The sequence below is a fragment of the Marmota marmota genome, unplaced genomic scaffold, assembly GCF_001458135.2.
Source record: "Marmota marmota marmota unplaced genomic scaffold, marMar, whole genome shotgun sequence".
Lineage (NCBI taxonomy): Eukaryota > Metazoa > Chordata > Mammalia > Rodentia > Sciuridae > Marmota > Marmota marmota.
Window position 1 is genome coordinate 15,513,191 of NW_026000229.1, and position 19,707 is coordinate 15,532,897.

The 19,707-nt window shown below is 52.0% G+C and overlaps 1 protein-coding gene across 4 annotated transcripts in view; it reads left to right on the forward strand.

Moving 5' to 3' along the window:
- The window catches only part of Megf11 (multiple EGF like domains 11), a 212,489-nt gene that overhangs the window by 147,595 nt on the left and 45,187 nt on the right, over window positions 1-19,707 (forward strand). For all 4 annotated transcript variants that reach the window (XM_048793497.1, XM_048793500.1, XM_048793499.1 and 1 more), the window contains 3 exons: window positions 1,628-1,764; window positions 6,424-6,636; window positions 13,588-13,762. In XM_048793497.1, the coding sequence (XP_048649454.1) occupies window positions 1,628-1,764; window positions 6,424-6,636; window positions 13,588-13,762 (525 nt within the window). The remainder of the gene's footprint in view (window positions 1-1,627; window positions 1,765-6,423; window positions 6,637-13,587; window positions 13,763-19,707) is intronic.

The window sequence follows — 19,707 nt, forward strand, 5'->3', positions numbered from 1 at the left end:
CACTGCCCCTCTGCAGGCCGCTGGGCCTGTTCTGCCGGTGGGTCGCAGGTCCGCCTACCTTGCAGGCGTGGTGGGGGGCAGCTCTACCCTTCTGCAGGCCGCTGGGCCTGTTCTGTCTGTCAGTTGCAGGTCTGGCCTGTTCTGTTGGTGGTTGCAGGTCCGCCTACCTTGCAGGCGCGTGGGGCAGCTCTGCCCCTCCACAGGATGCTGGGCCTGTCCTGCCGGTGGGTCACAGGTCCGCCTACCTTGCAGGTGCGGGGGGCGGCTCTGCCCCTCTGCAGGCCGCTGGGCCTGTTCTGTCGGTAGTCACAGGTCCGCCTACCTTGCAGGCGCGGGGGGAGGGGGCAGCTCTGCCCCTCAGCAGGCCGCTGGGCCTGTTCTGCCGGTCATATTCACTTATATTATGAGAGAGGGTTTCTCCGTAAGTTTTCTTTGCTCCTGGCGTAGTTCCTGATTCCGCTGTGTTCCTTTTGTCTATTTATTTCAGTCTTCATCTTTCATATGAGAACCTACTTCAGATATCATGTGATCTTTGACCTTTGGATCATTCTTTATAGTGAACCTCAGAAAAGTCAACTAAAGGCAAAGGGAGATGCTAGGTTGACCGCTGGGACCCTCAGACATCAGTATCTGTGGGTTGTTTCTCCTGAGCTCATCAGTGTCTCCCAAAAGGGATCCTCAGCCTCCTGCCACAGGAAGTGTAGTTTGGCAATCATCATTCTGGGATTGAGGGGAAGCCAGCAGGGGGTCTGATGATTCTGCAGGTAGAACTACACCCCACCCTCAGTTTTCCTGGGTCCCTGTGCCCAAAGCCTGTGTGTTCAACCTCTCCAAAAGGCTTGGGAAATCACCTGGTTATTTGAGGTGGGGACAAATCAAGGGTCTTGTCCCTTCTTTTATAAACTTTCTAACAGTCCTGCTCAACTTCCCTGTGCCTTGGCCTTCCATGGATGCTGGGCTTCTGGGTTCCCAAGCTTTTCTGAGGCTGGAAAGATCTGGATCCTCCAGCATTGCGGTGGCTTCCCACCCTTGCTTGGCGGGCACTCAGCATTGTTGAGAAAGCAGAAGCTGAAGCAGTTACTGCTCCTCCATCTGCTTTTCCATCTTCCAGCTTGGGACATCTCTTGTCCTCTATTCCTTTTGTCCTTGTGGGTTCGGGCCTCTGGGGTCCTTTGCTCTCCTATTGGCTAGTTTGAGGAAGGAGTGGAGATAAATGCAGGTCTCTGCATCAGCATGTTTAATCGGGGGCTTCCTCCTGACGTCTGCTCAGCTCTCTATTGCATTTCGGTGCAAGACTATCAGTGTCTTAGGCTTTTCCTGGCTCTCCCCCCAGTGGACTGGGAAGACAGAAATCAAGTCTCCTTTTCTGTACCGCTGGTGCCTAACACAGCACCTGGTATACAACACACATGCTGTAAATGTGTGCTAAATAGTTAGATGGCCATGCTGGCCTCGGTGTCTCCATCTGTAAGAGGAGGGCTTTGGAGACATAGTGTCCAGATCTCTTTGTTTCTACTGGAAAGATGGGGTGGTCTCTGGGACCCAGCAGATGTGCCATTCCTAGGAGAGTGGGCTGAGCATGACCTCTCTGGAGCGCCACCATGTGTGTCTTCCGACTCTGTTTCAGGGAGCGGTGTGTGCCCAGCCCTGCCCACCAGGGACATTTGGCCAGAACTGCAGCCAGGACTGCCCTTGCCACCACGGAGGGCAGTGTGACCATGTGACTGGACAGTGCCACTGCACCGCTGGATACATGGGTGACAGGTAAGGTGTCGACTCTTGCCTATTCACAGTAGCCTTGCAGGGAATGGCTGAGGTTTACCAACCCCTCGTCGCTCTGTCTGCCCGCCTTCCAGTTCTTTCCTCAGCAAACATTCTGGGTGCTCCTGCCAGGGGGATTCATCCACTCAACCTTCCTCCTCAGCAGGATGCAACCCCTCCCCAGCCCAGTGACCCTGAATTTGCTCTGGTGTGCCTGGGGGAAGGAGGGGAGCACTGCTACCCACTGTCTGCACTAACGGAGGGAGACAACGGCACAGCCAGTTCAGAGAAGCTGAATGCAAATTCAGTTCCCACCGTTTGCATGGTTTCTTCTAGAAGTGGACTTTTACTCCTAAATTTGAGTCCCCCTCCAAATATACTGACATCAGTTTGCATCCTCTAAAGGCCCATGGCCTCAAGAGCAGACTGAACCAGGGCCCCAGTGTCCTCAAATGAGACCAGCCTGGCACAGTGGATGATCCACAAAACTGAGGAACTGCTGCGTGTCCACACTGGCCACCTTGGAGGAAGGAGGCCACGCTGATAGCACAGGGGCAGAGGAAGAGAGGCAGCAAGTGGAGTATGTGGTGGGGAGTGGGCTTGGAGCTGGAGGAGGGCATTTGCTCGGGGGACCCAGGCCAGGCCTCCTGCCCCTCACTTGGCACAACCTGGGTCTCTCCCAGCAAGAGGGCCAATGACGAGGAGGCTCCCACCCCCTTGCCCAGATCCACAGATCCGTGTTTCACTTCTGGCCCTGGGTTTTGTTGCTCTGCCCAGACAAAGCAAAGCAAGAACATTTGTTCACCACCTCTCTGCCCCTTCCCTGGGTGACGTCCAGAAGCGGGATCAAAACAGAGTCACCCAATGCGTCCATCAGGGCCTAATGGATGAAATGGAGGCTCAGCTCTCACTGGAATCGACCCCAGTCCTCAGGGATGCCCAGAGGAGGGACCATCCATTAACCGTGGTCCTCTGTGGCTCAGTCTGAAGCCTTTAAGCCCTGTCTGACTCTGCCAACCGTTGTTCATCTACACATCTACTCTTCCCAGCACAGAGTGTGGGCTTGGCATCTGGGGACCCAGGACGAGAGCACCTTCTACCTTAAGTAAGGAAACACTAAGGATGAGCCGCTGGGGACAGGAACCAGGGAAGACCCCAAATCAGAACAGGACCCCTTGGCTTCAAACCACTTCCACATGAGAAAGAATGTAGCCTTTTTGTCATTGGAAACAAGCAGGCCCAGGGTTCCAGTCAGCTAGACCCTACCCCCGAAGACCCCACCTCATCAGCTCGCAGTGTCCACTGCCAAGATGGACTGAGTGGAGAGTCCAGAATCTCTTCTTGGAACCTGGCCCATGATCTGTGGGCAGGCAGAAACCCCCAAAGCCAAGGGCCCCTTCAGCAATCTTTGCCAATCAACCACAGGACAGTTCAGAGGGCCACGTAGCATTTGGGTTTCCCAACTAAATAGGCTGCCTGGTGTTTAATATTTTGTAAAATTGCCTCCATTTATTTTGTAGGTGACAGCCACATTAACCCACCCCAAATCATCACGAGCATATTAACGCTGAGCGGGTGTAATAACACGGGCCTCCCCGGATAGGCTGAATCCAGTGCAAATTAAACACAAGACGTAACGAGGGCTTTGCAGCTCATTTTGTAATTTAATTGAGCAATGTATCTGGTTGTTAATGGCGGATTGGACACATTAGATTGATATGTTGCAAAGGAAGGATGTTTAAGTAGAAAACTAATTCCTGCTGTGATTACCCTTCTGTTCCACAGGCCCGTTATTAGCATGCTTTGTGTAAAATTCATTAGCCATCGTTGCTTGATCTCTAAATAAATAAGTTGTTTAAATTGTGAGGAAGAAAAAAATAGAGGCTGATTATGTAAATGGATTAGGTTGCCATTATTTCATTTCTAGATTCTTTTCTGTGGGGCTGTGGAATCAGTCACCTCAAAATGTATGGCCGGGAGCTCCTTCAGAGGAGCTTCATGTCCAGGTTCTGTCCAGTCCTGCTAGGCAGAGGACAGGAGTGTTCCAATGAAGGGGAACAGGTGTCTCCTGGTGTGAGTTTTCTCTCCTGACATTTGAGCCATCTGAGGTAAGCAAAGCTCAGTGACTTCTGGAGAGATCCATCCTGAGGCTGAGCCGGGACCTGCCAGTCAGGTAGATGGTGCTTCTGCGGGTCTCTAACTGTCCCCGTCCTTCCTTCTGCCTCATCCTCCTTCCTGCCCTCCCTCCTCCACTCCTTCTCTAGACATCTCCCTCCCTCTTTCCCTTTCTTCTCTTTCTTTTCCACTCTCTTTCTCTTCCTGAGGCCTCAGATTGGTTGACATGCAGCAGGATATGCAGGAAGATGACCGAGTGTCATCTTGGCCACTCACAGGCTACGTGAGCTTGGAGCAGTCACCTCACCTCCGAGATTATCAGTGGCGTCAGGGGTTGGGAACAGGGCTCAGCCTGTGCGGCTGGAAGCCCCTTTCTCTCTGGCGTTTGGGGCTATTGCCATCTTCACCCCTGCTGTCTGTCCTTCCTGGGAGGGGAGCTCTTAAGGCCAGATGCCAGTTACTCTCCCTGTCCCTGTCACTGTGGGAACAGAGCAGCAACGACAGAAGAGACTGGGACACATTGGCTGCTCTTGCCCCCAGGCACCACCGGCCTTCCCAGATCTCCTGGGGTGTGGCCACTCACCCTCATGTTGGGCCACTGAGCTCTCAGGGACATGGGCTCGCCCTGCCCTGCCTATGGTCAGTTTCACCCATGACCCTCAAGGATAAAACAAAGAAGATTGGGCCATATTTTAAAAAAATATTTTTTAAAAATATTTTATTGCTTTTCCCCCTGATTACTGTAGAAGACATACAGAATACCCGAGAAATGGGAAAACATGATCATTTAAACACATAATTCCTCAAGTTCTCCCCACTGTGAACATGAGAATTCTTCCCTTTGGGTTTTTTCATGTCAGGATCCAAAATCAGAACACCAGATGGGCTCTGTTTTAAGAAACAGTATTAACGGGAGCAATAATAATGACTAACATGTGGTACCGAACTCTGAGCATGGGCCAGGCACCTCTCTAAACATTACACACATTATCTCATTTAATCCCCAAACAAGGTTTCGTTAGTGTCCCATTTTATGACGAGGACGTGGGTGTCCTTTGGGTCAGCTCTCCACTGCAGCAGCACTGGGGAACCGAGAATCCAAACTCCAGAGGCCAGAGGTCATTTCCCTTTGTCATAGGGATGCAGGAGTCACCCCCAGGTTTACCCCTTACCTTGCCAGGGTCCAGTTGCTAGGACAATGAATTTGCCTGCCCTGGGAACTAGCCCTGGGCAATATCAAGAGGCACATTCAGTCAGCAGAGGGGTCACGTCCATCCACAGAGGATCCACACCTGGTGGTTGTGAGTCATGTGAAGAATAATTGTTATTATGCTGGGCACTCTAAGCACCAGCCGGAGCACACACAGGACACGAAACGGCCCAGTCCTCCTCGTTGGGGTGGGAATGGAGGCTCACAGGTGACGGAGAGACCCAATCCTGGCCCCAGCCTTGAAGAGATGTCCAGTCCCAGGAAAAGGAAATGGCCCCCGTCTGATGAAGGAGGTGCCTCTTCTCCTCAGGGGAAGACCCACCTAGGAAAGGAGAATCATCGCTCAGCAGAAAAGAGAGACTATGTCTGTCCCAACTGAACACAGAGAAACGAAATTACCCCATTTCATCCAACCTAAGATGCCACGGATTGTAAGATGCGTCATTATTTTATACACTGCTAAGAATGAAAAATACTTATAATTAAACTATGTCACGCCATCAGTTATACGACTTATCTGATTTCAGACGTGTTAAGATATATATTTTAAACATAAGGTTTATTGTTAATTGGTACTGAGTTTCAGCTTGCGGAGATGAAGAAGTTTTGGAGATGAATGGTGGTAATAGTTTCATGACAGTATGAATGTATTTAAAGCCACTGAGTGGCTTTAGTGGTTAGATGATAAGTTTTATACTAAACATCATCTTAGTCCATTCATGCTGCTATGGCAAAATACCTGAGATTGGATAATTTATAAATATGGTTTTCCAGTTCTCACAATTTGGGGGCCCAGATGGCCAAGATCAAAGTGCTGGTGAAGGCCTGGTCTCTGTTTCTAAGATGACACCTTGGACGCTGTGTCCTCATGTGTTACAAGGGATGGAAGGACAAAGAAAGGGACCTAGCTAGTTCCCTCCAGCCCTTTTATGGGCACATGAATCCATTCAGGAGGGCAGAAGCCTCATGACCTAATCTCTCAAAGGCAGCACCTTTTAACACTGTTGCACTGGGGATTAAGTTCCATCCTGAATTCGGGAGGAGATACAAACATTTAAACCACAACATAAGTAGTTCACCACAGGTAGAAAAAACATCAGGTTTGGCCTCAGTGAAACATAATTGTCATTGCTGGGGTGCATAAACTCATTGCTGGGGTGCCAAGGAGACGGGGCCTGAGGCAGGGAGCCGACAGGGTAACTACACCATGGAGTGCTTCCTGGAGGAGGAGAAAGGAGGGAGGCCATCAGCTGGGGAAGCAGGGAAGGGAACATTCTGGAAGGATCTGGAAGAGCAGGTGAGGGAGCCCAGCCACAGCCCACTCTGCTACTCCACAGGTGCCAAGAGGAGTGCCCCTTCGGGACCTTCGGCTTCCAGTGCTCGCAGCGCTGTGACTGCCACAACGGGGGCCAGTGTTCGCCCAGCACAGGAGCCTGCGAGTGTGAACCCGGCTACAAGGGCCCTCGCTGCCAGGAGCGACTGTGCCCCGAGGGTCTGCACGGCCCAGGCTGCCTCTTGCCCTGTCCCTGTGACCCCGAGAACACCATCAGGTGGGTCTGGGCTGGGGCAGGGGGCTCTGGTGGAAAGGGTGGGCGGGAGCTGGGAGACCTCAGCCATCAGCTCCTGTAACTGCCTTGATAACAAGGGGAAGCCAAGGCCATGTGGCTGGAGTCAGGACCAGAACCCACTCGCTTCTGTCTTCCACAAACAGCTGCCTGCACCTCAGACCGTGGCTCTCGGAGACCCCACACACTGCAGCAGGGAGAGGGCGTGGTGACCGCAGGGCCTTGCGCCACAGAGGGCCAACACCAGAAGGGACCTTAACAATCCGTATGACCCATCTGGGGCCCAGGGAGCGTTGTCCCAGGAGGTCCTGGCAAGGTAGAGGAACAGGAGGGACAGAAGCCAGCCCTTCATCAGGGCCTCAGCTTGGGGCCTGCTCTTCCCTGCTTCTTGGTCCTTTGTAGCTTGGGGCACCTGAGCAGAAGCTGGCCCCTGCTGCCCCAGGCTGCCCTGAAGGCTCCTCCCTCCCTGCACCATGCCCCAGCCCGCGTCAGCGAGACCCAGCCCTTTGTTCTGGCTGCCTCTCACCTGGTGGGAGCAGGTGCAGGGAGCACCCCTCTCCCTCCGCCTGTGGACAGCCCCCCCCGGGGCCCTGGCTGCTCTGGGCAGTGGTGCTGCTGCTGTTGGGGAAGCAGAGCACACTCAGTTTGCAGCCCTGGTGCCAGGACAGCTGGACTCAGCCTCTGCCCTTCTTCATTGCCAGCTTGGTTTTTCACAGGTCACCTAGGAGTCTCTGGTCACTGCCAGCAGAGGCCCCTCAGCGTGTGTCATGGCTTAGTTGAAAATGGTCCTCAAGGCTGAGCGGAGGTGGTTCTAAGCAAGGGTGGAAATTGGGAAGGAGACTGTCCAGAGAGGTGCTGGAGCCAGAAACCGGCCTGTATGTGACCTGGGATTTATTCGCTCATTCATTCATTCAACAAACACTGAGTACTCTAGGGCTGGGCCATGAGGCAGCCCTCAGGAACAAGTCTGAGTGCTCACTCATCCTGAGTAAAGTTCACCATTTTCCTTCAAATACAAGACAACACCAGAGGCACAGCTCTCTATTATATCCTGCTGAGAAAGAAAAATTCTGTTCACCTAACCACACCTACCATTAGTTAGAGACTGCTACCCTGGTCTGGGAAGGCTTCCTGGAGGAGGTGGCATCTGGGCTGGGTCTGCAGAGCAGGCATTAAAAACAGGACCCCATGTGGCTGGTCAGGGAATGGGCAGCTGCCTCTGTTCCACTTGTCAGAACCACGCGTGGACACCCACCCCCCGCTGGGAAGACAAGGAAGGCTCCAAGGCTTCCGCAAGGCTTCTGCTGAGTTCCAGTGCAGGGGGAGCCTCTGCCACAGAGATCCAGCCAAGCCCCAAATTAAAGAGCTATTGTTTTCCTCCCGTGCCTGAGCAACCGTGCCCTGCATAATTTATCTCTCCTCTGAAGGAGTCCTCCATGCATTATTAATCTGGAAGGACTCCCTCTTCTCTGTCGCTAATCTCAGCCCATCCAATATTAATGATTATTTGCTTTACTGTCTTTAACGCATGTCATGTTTCAGGGATTGGGAGGCAGTAGCGATTCCTGGGAGTGGGGGCTCCAAGGTGCCTTCCAGGCCACCCCAGGCGTGCTCCTCAGAATTCATGTTCTCACTGAAGGGGAGCTTTGTCACAGCCTGGGCCCTGAGGGCACAAGTGGCCTGGCTTGTCCATTTCTGTGGCTGCTATGTCAGTATTGCACAGTGCCTGGCACAGAGTAGGTCTTCAGTGAAAAAGCATCACTGCGTTCATGTTGAACAGCTCGTCTCTCCAGGTGTTCTGCACGGGATCTGATGTCTGCCTAATTTTGCTCTTTAACATTTCACCCCTTTCTCCTAGCACACTGCCCCAGTGGCTGGGCCCCCAAACGTTTTTTGGTTCTGTCTAGCTCAGGCTTTCTCAATCCTGTCACTGTTCACATTTTGGGCTGGATGGTTCTTGGTTGCGCATGGCTGTCCTGTGCATTGTGAAGTGTTTGGCAGGATCCCTGGTCTCTACCCAGAGAATAACAGTGGTGTCCCCTTCCCATGCCCAAGTTGTGACCATCAGAAATGCTTCCAGTCATTGCCAACTCCCCAGGTCAGGTGGGAAGTGAGACCGTCTGAGGTTGACAGCCTCTGCTCTAACTGGACTCGTTCATGCTGCGCTTGGCTTTGATCTCATGGACACAGAGAAGAGCTCTTCCCCTCTGAGTGGACACAGGTCAGCCCCTCTCTCCCCATGAGTCTTTGACCCATTACAGAGGCTTCTCTTGGGATTCAAGAAAAGCAAAGGAGCAACTCTCTGACTCCCAATCTCAAAGCAGTTAAGTCGCAGCTACGGGGTGGGTGTTGGACCTGAGGTCCTGGCCTCAGACCGACCTCTGTCTAAGCAATTGTCTGACTCTTCTCCCCTCTATGCCTGTTTCCCAGCCTGTCCATCACTTTCCATCAGCCTAGTGGGGGAAACCTCTCTAGTAGTCTTTGAAAGTGAAATTGCCACCCCACTCCCCAAGAGATGAAGGTGAGATCCCTGGAAGCCACATCTCATTTCCCCCCAACTTCTGCACAACTTACCACAAAGTCCCCTGCTCCCTAATGGCTTGTAGGTCTTAAGACAAAGTACTCCCGAGGCCAGCCAAGCACAGTCCTGCCACCCAGCCCAACCTCTCTATGCTCCCGCCCCCAACCCAGGCTGCTTCCCAGGGTCGAGTCACACCCTGGGAAGGAAGAAGTGGCCGGGAGCTTCCCCACTCCATCAACTCTGTAGCACACACAAAGAAGCCACCCTCCTTCATAAAGGAGTAACCTTGAGGAAGAGCACCCTGAGCATCAGGCCTCTAAGTGTCCCTTCCACAATTAGATTGTCATAGACCAATGCCAGAAGGCGCAATCATGTATTACCTCTGAAAGATTTGATTTAGCCAACAGATGAGGCCTTGATGGAAATCTCAGCGCGGCCAAGAGGAAGGCAGAAAAATCACTCTGAGAAGATTCCCGCATTGTCCATCTTTCAGTTCCCATTAGCCTGTGATTAATCTCTTTCTGGGGAAAACAGGAGAAAAGCAGGGGAAACCAGAGAGACTGGAGCCAGCCTGCACACAGTGACAGTGGGTCTCGCCTGAGCCTCCTCAGGGGCCTGGGACTCAAGGTGGGAGGAAGAGAAGCTTGGGAGCAGGGAACGTGCAAGTCCCTCTCCGGAGGGACAAAGGCGTGAGCACAGTGACTACGGCCCCCAGCTGTCCATTCCCCATGCTCTTTTCAAAAGGACTTTTGGAGTTTTATAAGATAAGACAAATAATGAAATTAAGAACACAGATATATTATTTTTGGAAATAGTATCCTAGAGGTGTGAAGAGCCAAAAGAAAAGGATGATTTCAGATCTGGTCTTGGGCCTTCTGTTTCCCAGAGTGGAGAGTAAAATCAGCATCTAGACAGCCTCCAAGCAGCCAAAGATGGCGGCAGAGATCAAAGGCGGAAAAGCAAGCTCTGCGCAGTCCGTGTGGTTTGCACTGTGAGCAGGTGTGTTTTCAGGTGGCCGCACCCTGGCCACAGTAAGAGCCTGCAGTGGGTGAATTCCAGCCCAATGCTTCTGGAGACAGAGAGAGCAGAAGAATCTTCTGAGGAGAAGAGCAGAAAAGTGCCTGAGACCCTTTTTAGAATCTCCAGGACTGGGGAGGGCCAATGGCTGCAGCCAGGGCTTACTGGGTCATTCCTGGGTCCAAGCGTGTCAGCCCTCATGACCATGACTGAGCCGGTCCCCCTACCCTAAGCCTCAATCCCAGAGAGGCCCCTGGAAAGTTGAAACCTAGAAAGAGTCTGCCTAAGGGCTTTGAGTGGAGAGGGCTGAGGGTCAGGGACACCAAGTGGGTTCTGCCTATGGCATCTGTGCCCATCAATATTTGGAGGGGGGTGGGGTGTTGATTCTAGAATGTGAAGGTCAGAAAGTTTCAAGAACTCATCCCTTACACCCATGCTTCTTTGTTACATATTTACAATTTTTAATTGTTTTGCATCTGTTTATAAATTTGATAAGACACTCAGTTTTGGAAAGTTAGAGAATACATAGACATTTAAAGAAAAAACTTAAGAGTCACTCATAATTTCTAAACCTAGAGGTCAGCACGAAATTTCGTTGTAAACTGTTCATTCTTCATCCATGTCTGTGTCTATCTCACTTTTTCATATTTCACATCACGACTTTGTACGGAATTTACTTATTTCACTAAGATATGTGTTGGGCAGCTTTTTGTCACTATGACAAGAACCCAAGAGAAACAACTTAGAAGAGGAAAGATTTGTTTTGGGCTCATGGTTTCAGAGGCGTCAGTCCATGGTCTGCTGGCTCCATAGCCTTGGGCCTGGATCGAGGCAGAGCATCATGGCAGAAAAGCATGGCGAAGGGAAGTTCCTCAGAGAGAGAGAGAGAGAGAGAGAGAGGATGAGCAAGAAGAGAGAAAGGAAGGGACCACACACAAGAAATGCCCTTCCAGGGCACACCCCAAGGACCTACTTCCTCCAACTAGGTCTCACCTCACAGTTTCCACCACTTCCCAATAATCCATTAAAATTATGAATGAACCCATCAAATAGTTTAATCCCCTGGTGAGGTGACAGTCCTCATGATCCAATCACTTTCCAAAAGCCCCTCCTGTGAAGGCTGCTGCCTTGGGGACCAAGCCTTCAATACAAGAGACTTGGGGACATTTCAGATGCAGATCATAACAACTCTGTATCATGTCATTAAATATCTTGAAAACGAATGGATCCCTCTCTAGCATTCCTTCATGCGGATGATCATAATTTATTTGACCATCACCCTGGTGTCAGAGACAGCCTGAGGCAGGAGATAAATATGGCCAGATAGACCCTGCTCTACCACTCACCCATTCGCTGTGTGACCTTGGACAAGTCATGTAACCTCCAGCTGCCATCTGTGCAAAGGCTCAAATTCCTAATTCACAGGCTTGCTGAAGGTTAGAAATATGTGTGTAAAGTGCCTGGTGCTTTAATAGCCTGGTCACATATTATTTATTATTATTCAAATTGCTTCCATTTTCCACAGTTATAAATAATGCTTCAGGGAACATCTCTGTGCATAAATCTTTCTGCATGACTCTGATTATTTCCTTAGGATAGATTCTTGGAAATGGAATTACGAGACCAAAGAGTCAGAACGTTTTTAGGTCTCCTGACATGTAACCTCAAATCATTTTTGAAATTTTTACCAGCATTTTTTAAAAAAAACATCTTTACTGTTTTGGTAGAGAAAAAAGTGAGATCCAATTGTTGTTTTGACTTGATGATTAATGAGACTAAACATCTTCCAAAATGATTATTAGCTACTTGCACTTACTATTCAGGAATCGTCTGCCTCTGTCCACCCCCTCATTTTCTGTGAGAAAACCAGGGCCCCCAGATGAGAAACTGCTTGGTTGGGCTGCACATAATTAGTTTGTTCATTAATTCATTCGTCAAATATACATTAAGTGCCTCCCCTGTGCCAGGACCCCTGCCGGGCCCTGAGAGGTAAGTGAGACAGACAAGGACTCCCCCCAGAGAGCCGCGCCCGGTGGGGCAGACAGACACAGAATACAATCAAACTCGGGGAAAGCTGTGCTCACTCCCAAATATGTAATTGGGCAGTGACTCTAAGCCAGGACCTGGGAACCCATCTGTAGCCCAGAGAGACAAAGCCCCGCTCTCCTGGAAACTTAGCCAGAAAGCTGGCCTCCTGCCAGCCCAGTGCACATTTCTCTGGATAGTTTCCCTGGAGCAAGACTCCAGAGCAGGGGACACTCGGGGAGTCTAGAGGCTTGTTTCCACCATCCAGCTCCTTTTCTGGTGTGTGAGTCTGGGCAGTCCCAGAGGCATATGCCAAAAGCAAATGATTTACTAGGGGACACATCTGTGTGCAAGGAAAACGGGGAGGGAGCCGTCAGACTGCAATGCAGGTCTGACCCGCGTGGAGGGGAGAGGAAAGGAAGGAAGCAGGTGGAACAGCCTCAGCTCCCAGCCGTTCTAAGAAAGGTTGGTTCCAGAGGGAGCCTTGAAACCAGAGGTGAGCACAGAGAAGGCCAGTTCACCCAGCAGATGCCCACCTTAGTGTCCCTGATGTGGAGCAGCGGGAGGGAAATGTGGCCTCAGGATTTCGGCCCCAGCAGCTGTGGCCGTCCGTGTTGCACTCCTGTAGGAGCTGCGAGCAGCACATCCAGCATCCCCCTGACCATGAATGGACGTTGGCTGCTGGATCACACCACTGCCTGCCAGAGGTCGCTGCCCTCTCTGGGGTCATGCCAGGCAGCACCTGCTTCCAGCCAAATGGTCCTTTCTGTGGCCTCGCTGGATCAGAAAGAGCCCATCTACCATGAAAGGGCCTTAGCAAAGCACAGGTTTGGGGGAACTTTATAGTGCAGATGTTGCTGGTGAGGAAAGGCCACATCTACCCTGGGGTCTGATCTTAATTCATCTGACATCCATCAAACACCTGCAAGTTGGGGAGGCTCTGAGTGTCGTTGCCATCTTTTGGGGCCACACTAGGGATCTGCCTTGGGTGAGGTGTGTGTGAAACCCTGGACCCCGTAGCCTACATGACTAGAGAGGGACTAGAGACTCTGGTCTCTGTGTAGTTGTTTCATAAAGTGTACATGTTTGGGAGTCAGAAGGTCTGGGGTCTAACCCTGATCTTGCTACAAGCTAATCCTTGCTGTGTGACTTTAGGCAAATTACATAACCACCTGAGCCTGTTTCTGGGGACTCATGAGGCCATTAATGTGGTCTGAGTATCTTCTGATAAACAAGCAAGGCACTGAGCCATTTGACCTCCCAGGTCCTTCAATCTGGCTATGCTGGGCAGACCCAGGTTCGGGGTGAGCAGAAAGTGGGACATGGCTACAACCCTGACGGACTGTCCTCTCCCCTTTCTCTCATTGACTCAGCTGCCACCCTGTCACTGGAGCCTGTACCTGCCAGCCAGGCTGGTCTGGCCACCACTGCAATGAGTCCTGCCCTGCTGGCTACTACGGCGATGGCTGCCAGCTGCCTTGCACCTGTCAGAACGGTGCTGACTGCCACAGCATCACTGGGAGCTGCACTTGTGCCCCAGGCTTCATGGTAAGACAAGACGGCCCCTCATGGCCTCCCTGACCACTTCCAGGTCAGCTCCCCCCTGGCAAGAGGGGTTTGGACACAAGTGTCCCCTGTGTCCCCTTCAGAGAGTCTATGACAGGAGAGCCCCTGAGGCTGTTCTCCAAGGGCTGGGGTTTGTCATTGTAAAAGCGACAGCGGAGGAGGTCACTCAATCACCCTCTGCTCCTAGCTTTCTTTTGTGCCCAGTTCCTCCCTGTCTGTGTCCTCATGAGGGTGACATTTTTACATCATAATACCCACAGTGCACTTATGCTGTTTTCTGTTCTGCCTTCTTTCACCTACACTTCTATGTTGCTGCGTCTTAATTATCATCTTAAATGGCTGCAGAACTGCAAGAGCCCGTGAACCCCCAGTTTGCTCAGCCATTCCCTTATCGCTGAATATTAAGTTGATTCCAGCGATCACAGCCGGCTCGCAGTGAGCCAGTTCCTACCACTTCCCCCCACGCCTATTGAATTATTTCCTTAGGGTGAATTCCTAGGTCAGTGGGCATAATATATTTATGGCTCCTGATGGATGTTGCCATATCACTTTCCTGCAGGGTTATATAAATCTACACTGTCACCAGTAGTCTGTGAGTATACCTATTTCAATTTCGCTAACATTAAGAAAAAAAAAAATCTTTGCTAATTAGATAGGTAGAAAATGGTTCCTCACTGTTGCTCTAATTTGCATTTCTCTGATTACTAGGGAGAGTGAACATTTTCCCCACATGTTTGTTTACTGTTTGGGTTTCCTCATGAATTATGCTCGTCTTTATGAGGTTTGATTCTGGGGAACTTGACACTGAAAGTAGAATCCTATTCAAAGGTGGGGCATTCGCTGTGAGGCCAAGGACCCTCGTGTAGACGTCCCCCAGACTCTTTTTTTTTAATTGTGCTATAGGAAGTGGTTTGTGCAGTGTAAGAGTGTGGCCTCTGGAAATGGATCTGCGTCACATCCTAGCTGTCCAACTCACTGATGTGTGACCTTAGGCCAACATAACCTCTCTTAGGCTCTGCTTCCTCACCCATGAAATGAAACACCTGCCTTTGCGGTGGCTTCCTGGTGTAGAGAAAGGCCACCCAGAGCCGCTGTAGCAGTGGGCCTTGTTGAATGTCAGGTTCGGATGTGGCAGGTCTGGGTGGGGTCTGAGGCTCTGCAGCTTTGACAAGCTGATTGATGCTGAGGAGGAAGGGAATGCACAGCTGTGGTTTTTGACATGGGCTGCACTGATACCTGGCTGGACTTCCAGAGGCGCTGGCACTGTTGGTCTGGGTGTGATCTGACTGAAGCCAGTGTGCTGCCAGGGTGGTGACCCACGGTCTGCAAGACAACCCTGTCATGAGAATGGCAGAGAGGGGCTTGTTTACTTGGTGACACTGTCTTTTGAGGGCAGGTCATCCCTGGTCTGCAAAGCATGACAAATCATGGCTCTTCCTCTTCCTCAGTAAAGATAAAGCTGGGTGAAAACAAACTCTTTGGTGTCTTTAAAGGGAAAATGTCTGTTCCTTCTGGAGGTTTCCTTCTAGTTGGCCTGAACTGGTGTGAGTGGTGGTCCATAACTTCCACGGAAAAATGGTAGCACCCTAGGTTTGGGGTTTGGGTAGGAGAGAATAATTACTTGGGATTAAAAATCTCACAGAACAAATGATCAAGAGATTGAAGTTGACTGCACCCAACTGCTAATGGGGTGTCCCGACCCTAGCCGAGTTCCAGCGTGGCTACTACAGTCGTTCTGTGACTTTGGGAGAGTGTACATGGTGAGTGGCCAGGGGAGCTGAATCAACTGATGTCCAAGATGATCTGCTATGTGGACTCCATGGACCAAATTGGGAAAATAGCCACTTCCAGGGGACATGAGGGAAAGCAAGAGCAAGAAGGCGTGTGCACCAAGTGGGTGGGACTCGTTGAGGGGTGTCACGGTCTGCTCATGTGCGTCATCATGGGTGTCCTGAGAGCCCCACCTCCTTGTTCCCCCTTTTCACCCCCAGATCCCTGCTTAATCTCTGTTCCTCAGAAGACGGGAAAATCAGGGCCTGGGAGGGGCGGCGAGGGCCTGGGGAGAAGGGCTGCTGTGCTCACTGCCTCCAGCCGGAGCTCCACTAGTCTAGAGGCCAGGCCACCGCCTCCCATCTGGGATGCAAATTACTTCCTGTCCTTGAACTCTGGGGGGCTTGATGCTTGCTGGCATTATCTCACAGTGGAGTCCTTCCTGCCTGGGGCTCAGGAGGAAGACAGATGGTGAGCCACGCTGCCCTGGTGGGACCCCGTGAATTGCCATTCATCTCCTGCTCAGCCTCATTATACCTGGAAAGGCTTTTCTGGGGCCCTGTTGGGTGTTAGGCAGGGTCCCCTCAAGGTGATTACAGCACAGTCAACTCTTCTCAACCAGCAAGTGACTCATTTCTGCAAGCACCAGGCTCCAAGGGGGATACTGTTACTCTTGCCCTCACCCCAGCTTCTCAAGTATGTGACTTCCTGCAATTAGCCAGCTCTGGCCAAAGTGGGGGGTGGGACAACCAATCTGCAGAGCACACTCCCCTTTAACTACCCCGCAGTCAGTAATAATTAGATGTGCCTTTGTCTGTTGGATGGTTTGCCTGTTTCCCAACAGGCTTTAGGATAGGGAATTGGCGATGGGCTAATTAAAAGATCCAGTCTCTGGAAGTTCAGAGACCTTCACCCTAGGCTCGGCGACCTTGGATGCCTCACTTCACCTTCTTGGGCCTCAGTTTCCTTATCTGTAAGATAGAAGGAGTCAAGCAGTCTTGCCTGCTGTCAGATGTGAGTGGCCAACATGCTTGGTCATGGATAGGAGGCCACATCCTCAGCTGTCCCCTCCCACGAGGATGTCGTGCAGCTTTATGAATGCCAACTCTCTGAGGGCTGGGAGGGATCTTGGGCTCAACACCACCAGGCCCAGTGCTGATGAGATAGTACAGAACCATCTCTGGGACCTCAGTGACCTGCTTGCTCCAGCCAGGTGGTCCCCACCTCCAGAGGGCACAGGGACATGGGGCAGAAGCAGGCCCTGTTTGGCGTGCTGGGCATGTTGGCCCTCACCCTCTCCCCTCTCACCAAAACACTGGATATTCATTCTGCTAAAGACTGGGGCGAGGTGTGTATGCAAAGGCTCATTGGACGCCCATCCAGCCACCACCAAGGAGTGGTGCTCTGATAATAATCTTTCCCACACCAGCAGCGACACTTACCAAGTCCGTGCTGCCTGCATCATCTCCTCCTTGCCTCCCGGGAGTCCTGCAGCGGTGCACTTTCCTCGATTTGCAAACGAGGAGCTGAAGTTCCAACAGGATAAGTGACTCACCTAGGATTAAGAAGCCAGTAGTGGCGGGAGCCCCCAAAAGCTCTTTTGTTAGCTGATGAGCTCTGATGGAAGGGGTGCTGTAGAACCACACAAATATGTGTTCAAATCCTGGCTTTCCCACCCCTGCTCAGCCTACTGGCAAGTCACTGTCCTGCTTCAGCCTGAATGTCCTCATCTGTTACAGGAGACTTTAGCTGTGAGAGTGGGAAACTTCATGCAGAAAACTCACAGCTTAGTGCCTGGAACATAATAGAACCCTGGTGGAATGCTAAGTTTTTAGGGTGGTGAGGGGACTTGCTTCCCCAAGTCCTGGCATGCACACACACACACACACACACACACGTGTCAGGATGAGCTAGCTGTTGCAGGCAGATCCACCCAAGCACCTGTGCATCACCCTGAGTGATCAGTCAGTCCCAGGAGGCACTGTGAGGTGGATATGTCAGCATTTGGGGAACAGAGATGGGGATGGAGGTGGGAAGAGACCCTGGGCATTTTACCCGTTAGCTCGGCAGCAGCAATGGCATTATTTGGGGGCAGCCATTGGTGAATCTCACTAGGGCTTCCCAGTGGGGGAGGATAGTCTTGGGCTGGAAGGTCATAAGCGAGTTCATAGCTCTGGGTACCCTCCTTTGGATTTTCTAATTCTCACCTGTAAAATGAGAATGAAATTCTCTGCCCAACAGAAACAGTGGTGGGGGTTCCAGTCATTCCAAAGGGAATACTTAAAAGGGGAGACATTATTTCAGCACCTTGGACAACACATGCAAGGTCCCTAGGCACCCTCAGAACCCATGCCGAGCACCAGGGTGAACTGGAGATGGAATGAAGGGTTAGTGAGGGGAGCTCAGACCAACTGAGTCCTGAAGTACCTGCAGCTCTGTCCTGGCAGAGTCTTTCTGAAGAGGTGAGGACCTTTCTTTTCACCCACCCACCCTGGCTAGAGGAATCGCTGCATTGTGGATGAGGGGCAGGTGGAGCTGACCATCCACTTGCAGGTTCAGGTGACATCACCCTTCTCCATGGCCCCTCAGAGCCCACCAAAGAACATGCAAACCCTTTGTAACTTGCTCTCAAAACTGAGTAGCCCAAGTCAGGACTGTGGCACACACCTGTAGTCCCCCCGCTACTCAGGAGGCTGTGGCAGGAGAATCGCAAGTTGGAGGCCAGCCTGAGCAATTTAACAAGATTCTGGTCTCAAAATAAAAAGTGAAAAGGACTAGGATGTAGCTCAGAGGTAGAGCACCCGTGGGTTCAACCTCCAGTACCCCAAATCAAAACAAAACATTAAACAAAATAGTTAGTCCACCCTAATCTCACATCCGGCTCAGTCCTGTCAGAACCTGTGTGGTAGCCACACACGGCTCCCTTTTCCCCATCTACATCAGGGCCTCTTTGCCTTTGCCAAGGCTGTCCCCCTGCCTAGAACACCCTCCCACGGTCCTTCTAGAACCCACGCACATCCTTCTCAGCCTTCAGGCCGAGATCCACAGCTGCTCTTCCACAAGCCTTCCCTAAATCTCCTCTCCTCAGAGGCAGCCCTTCCATCCCCCCTCCTCACTGCACACAGCCCTGAGGACAAGGCCTCGTCTCCCGCCAACCCTATGTGGGAGGGAAATCCATGGCGTTGCCTGCAGGATTGGGACTTGAATCTACCTGTTGGCCCCTCTGAAGTTCGTGGCCGCCCTCCAGCACCCCCTCTGCGTTCTTTGGACAATGGCAGACCCCTGCCTTGGGCAGTACTGTGTGGTGGTCACGCAGACCGGGGCGCTGGGCCTCCTGCCCCTGTTTAGTTGCGTGTGAAACAGGAATGACCCTAAAGCCCACGGAAGCGCTGGGCGGATTCGGTTCACCAGCACTTGCAAAGCCCTTAGAAGAGCTGGCAAACTAGCCGTCCGTCAACACGTTTTAGTAATTGCCATTTTTTACATATCGATACTGTCACCAAGGGTGTCCCACTCAGGAGGCCGACCAGGCCTGGCCCCGGGGCCCTGCTCAGGTGGCCGGTAGCAAAGCCAAGTGAGCCGAAGCCTTCCCCCTGCTGGGGCTGAGGGCTCTGGGGTTCCCAAGAGCAGCCCCAAAACTGAGGGTGGCCTCCTCCTCCCAGGGGAGAATGTCCAACTCCCAGCTACCCCCGCTCCGCGGCTGGCCAGCCCTCCCTGCCCTAATGAAGGCCTCCCCAAGATGCCATCCTGATGGAGCCTCCTGCGCTGCTCCAGGACGAATGGCTGCCACCATGGTGCCTGCGGGGAGCAGCCTGCGTGGTCACTGCTAGGGCAGCAAAGACTTGGTCTCCCAGGCCCCTCCTGCATGGAGCCCCAGTGGCCATTCCTCAGTAGATGTCCCCTTCGACTCTGGCTGTAATGGGGACAAGGAGCTCAGGAGGTGGGGGCAGGGCCATGTCCCCCTCCCAGGGGAACGGGGGCACATATTTCTCCCCGGGGATGACAGCATTTCTATTACCTTAAAGGGCTCATCTATTTATGCTGCGATTTTTTGAAGCCCTGTCTGCCGTTATTGAACCCCGCGCGCCGGCAAAGGGAGCGAGCACTCCATCACCCAAATGAACAAACTCCTTTCCGCATTTGTCTCCCCTTCTGCG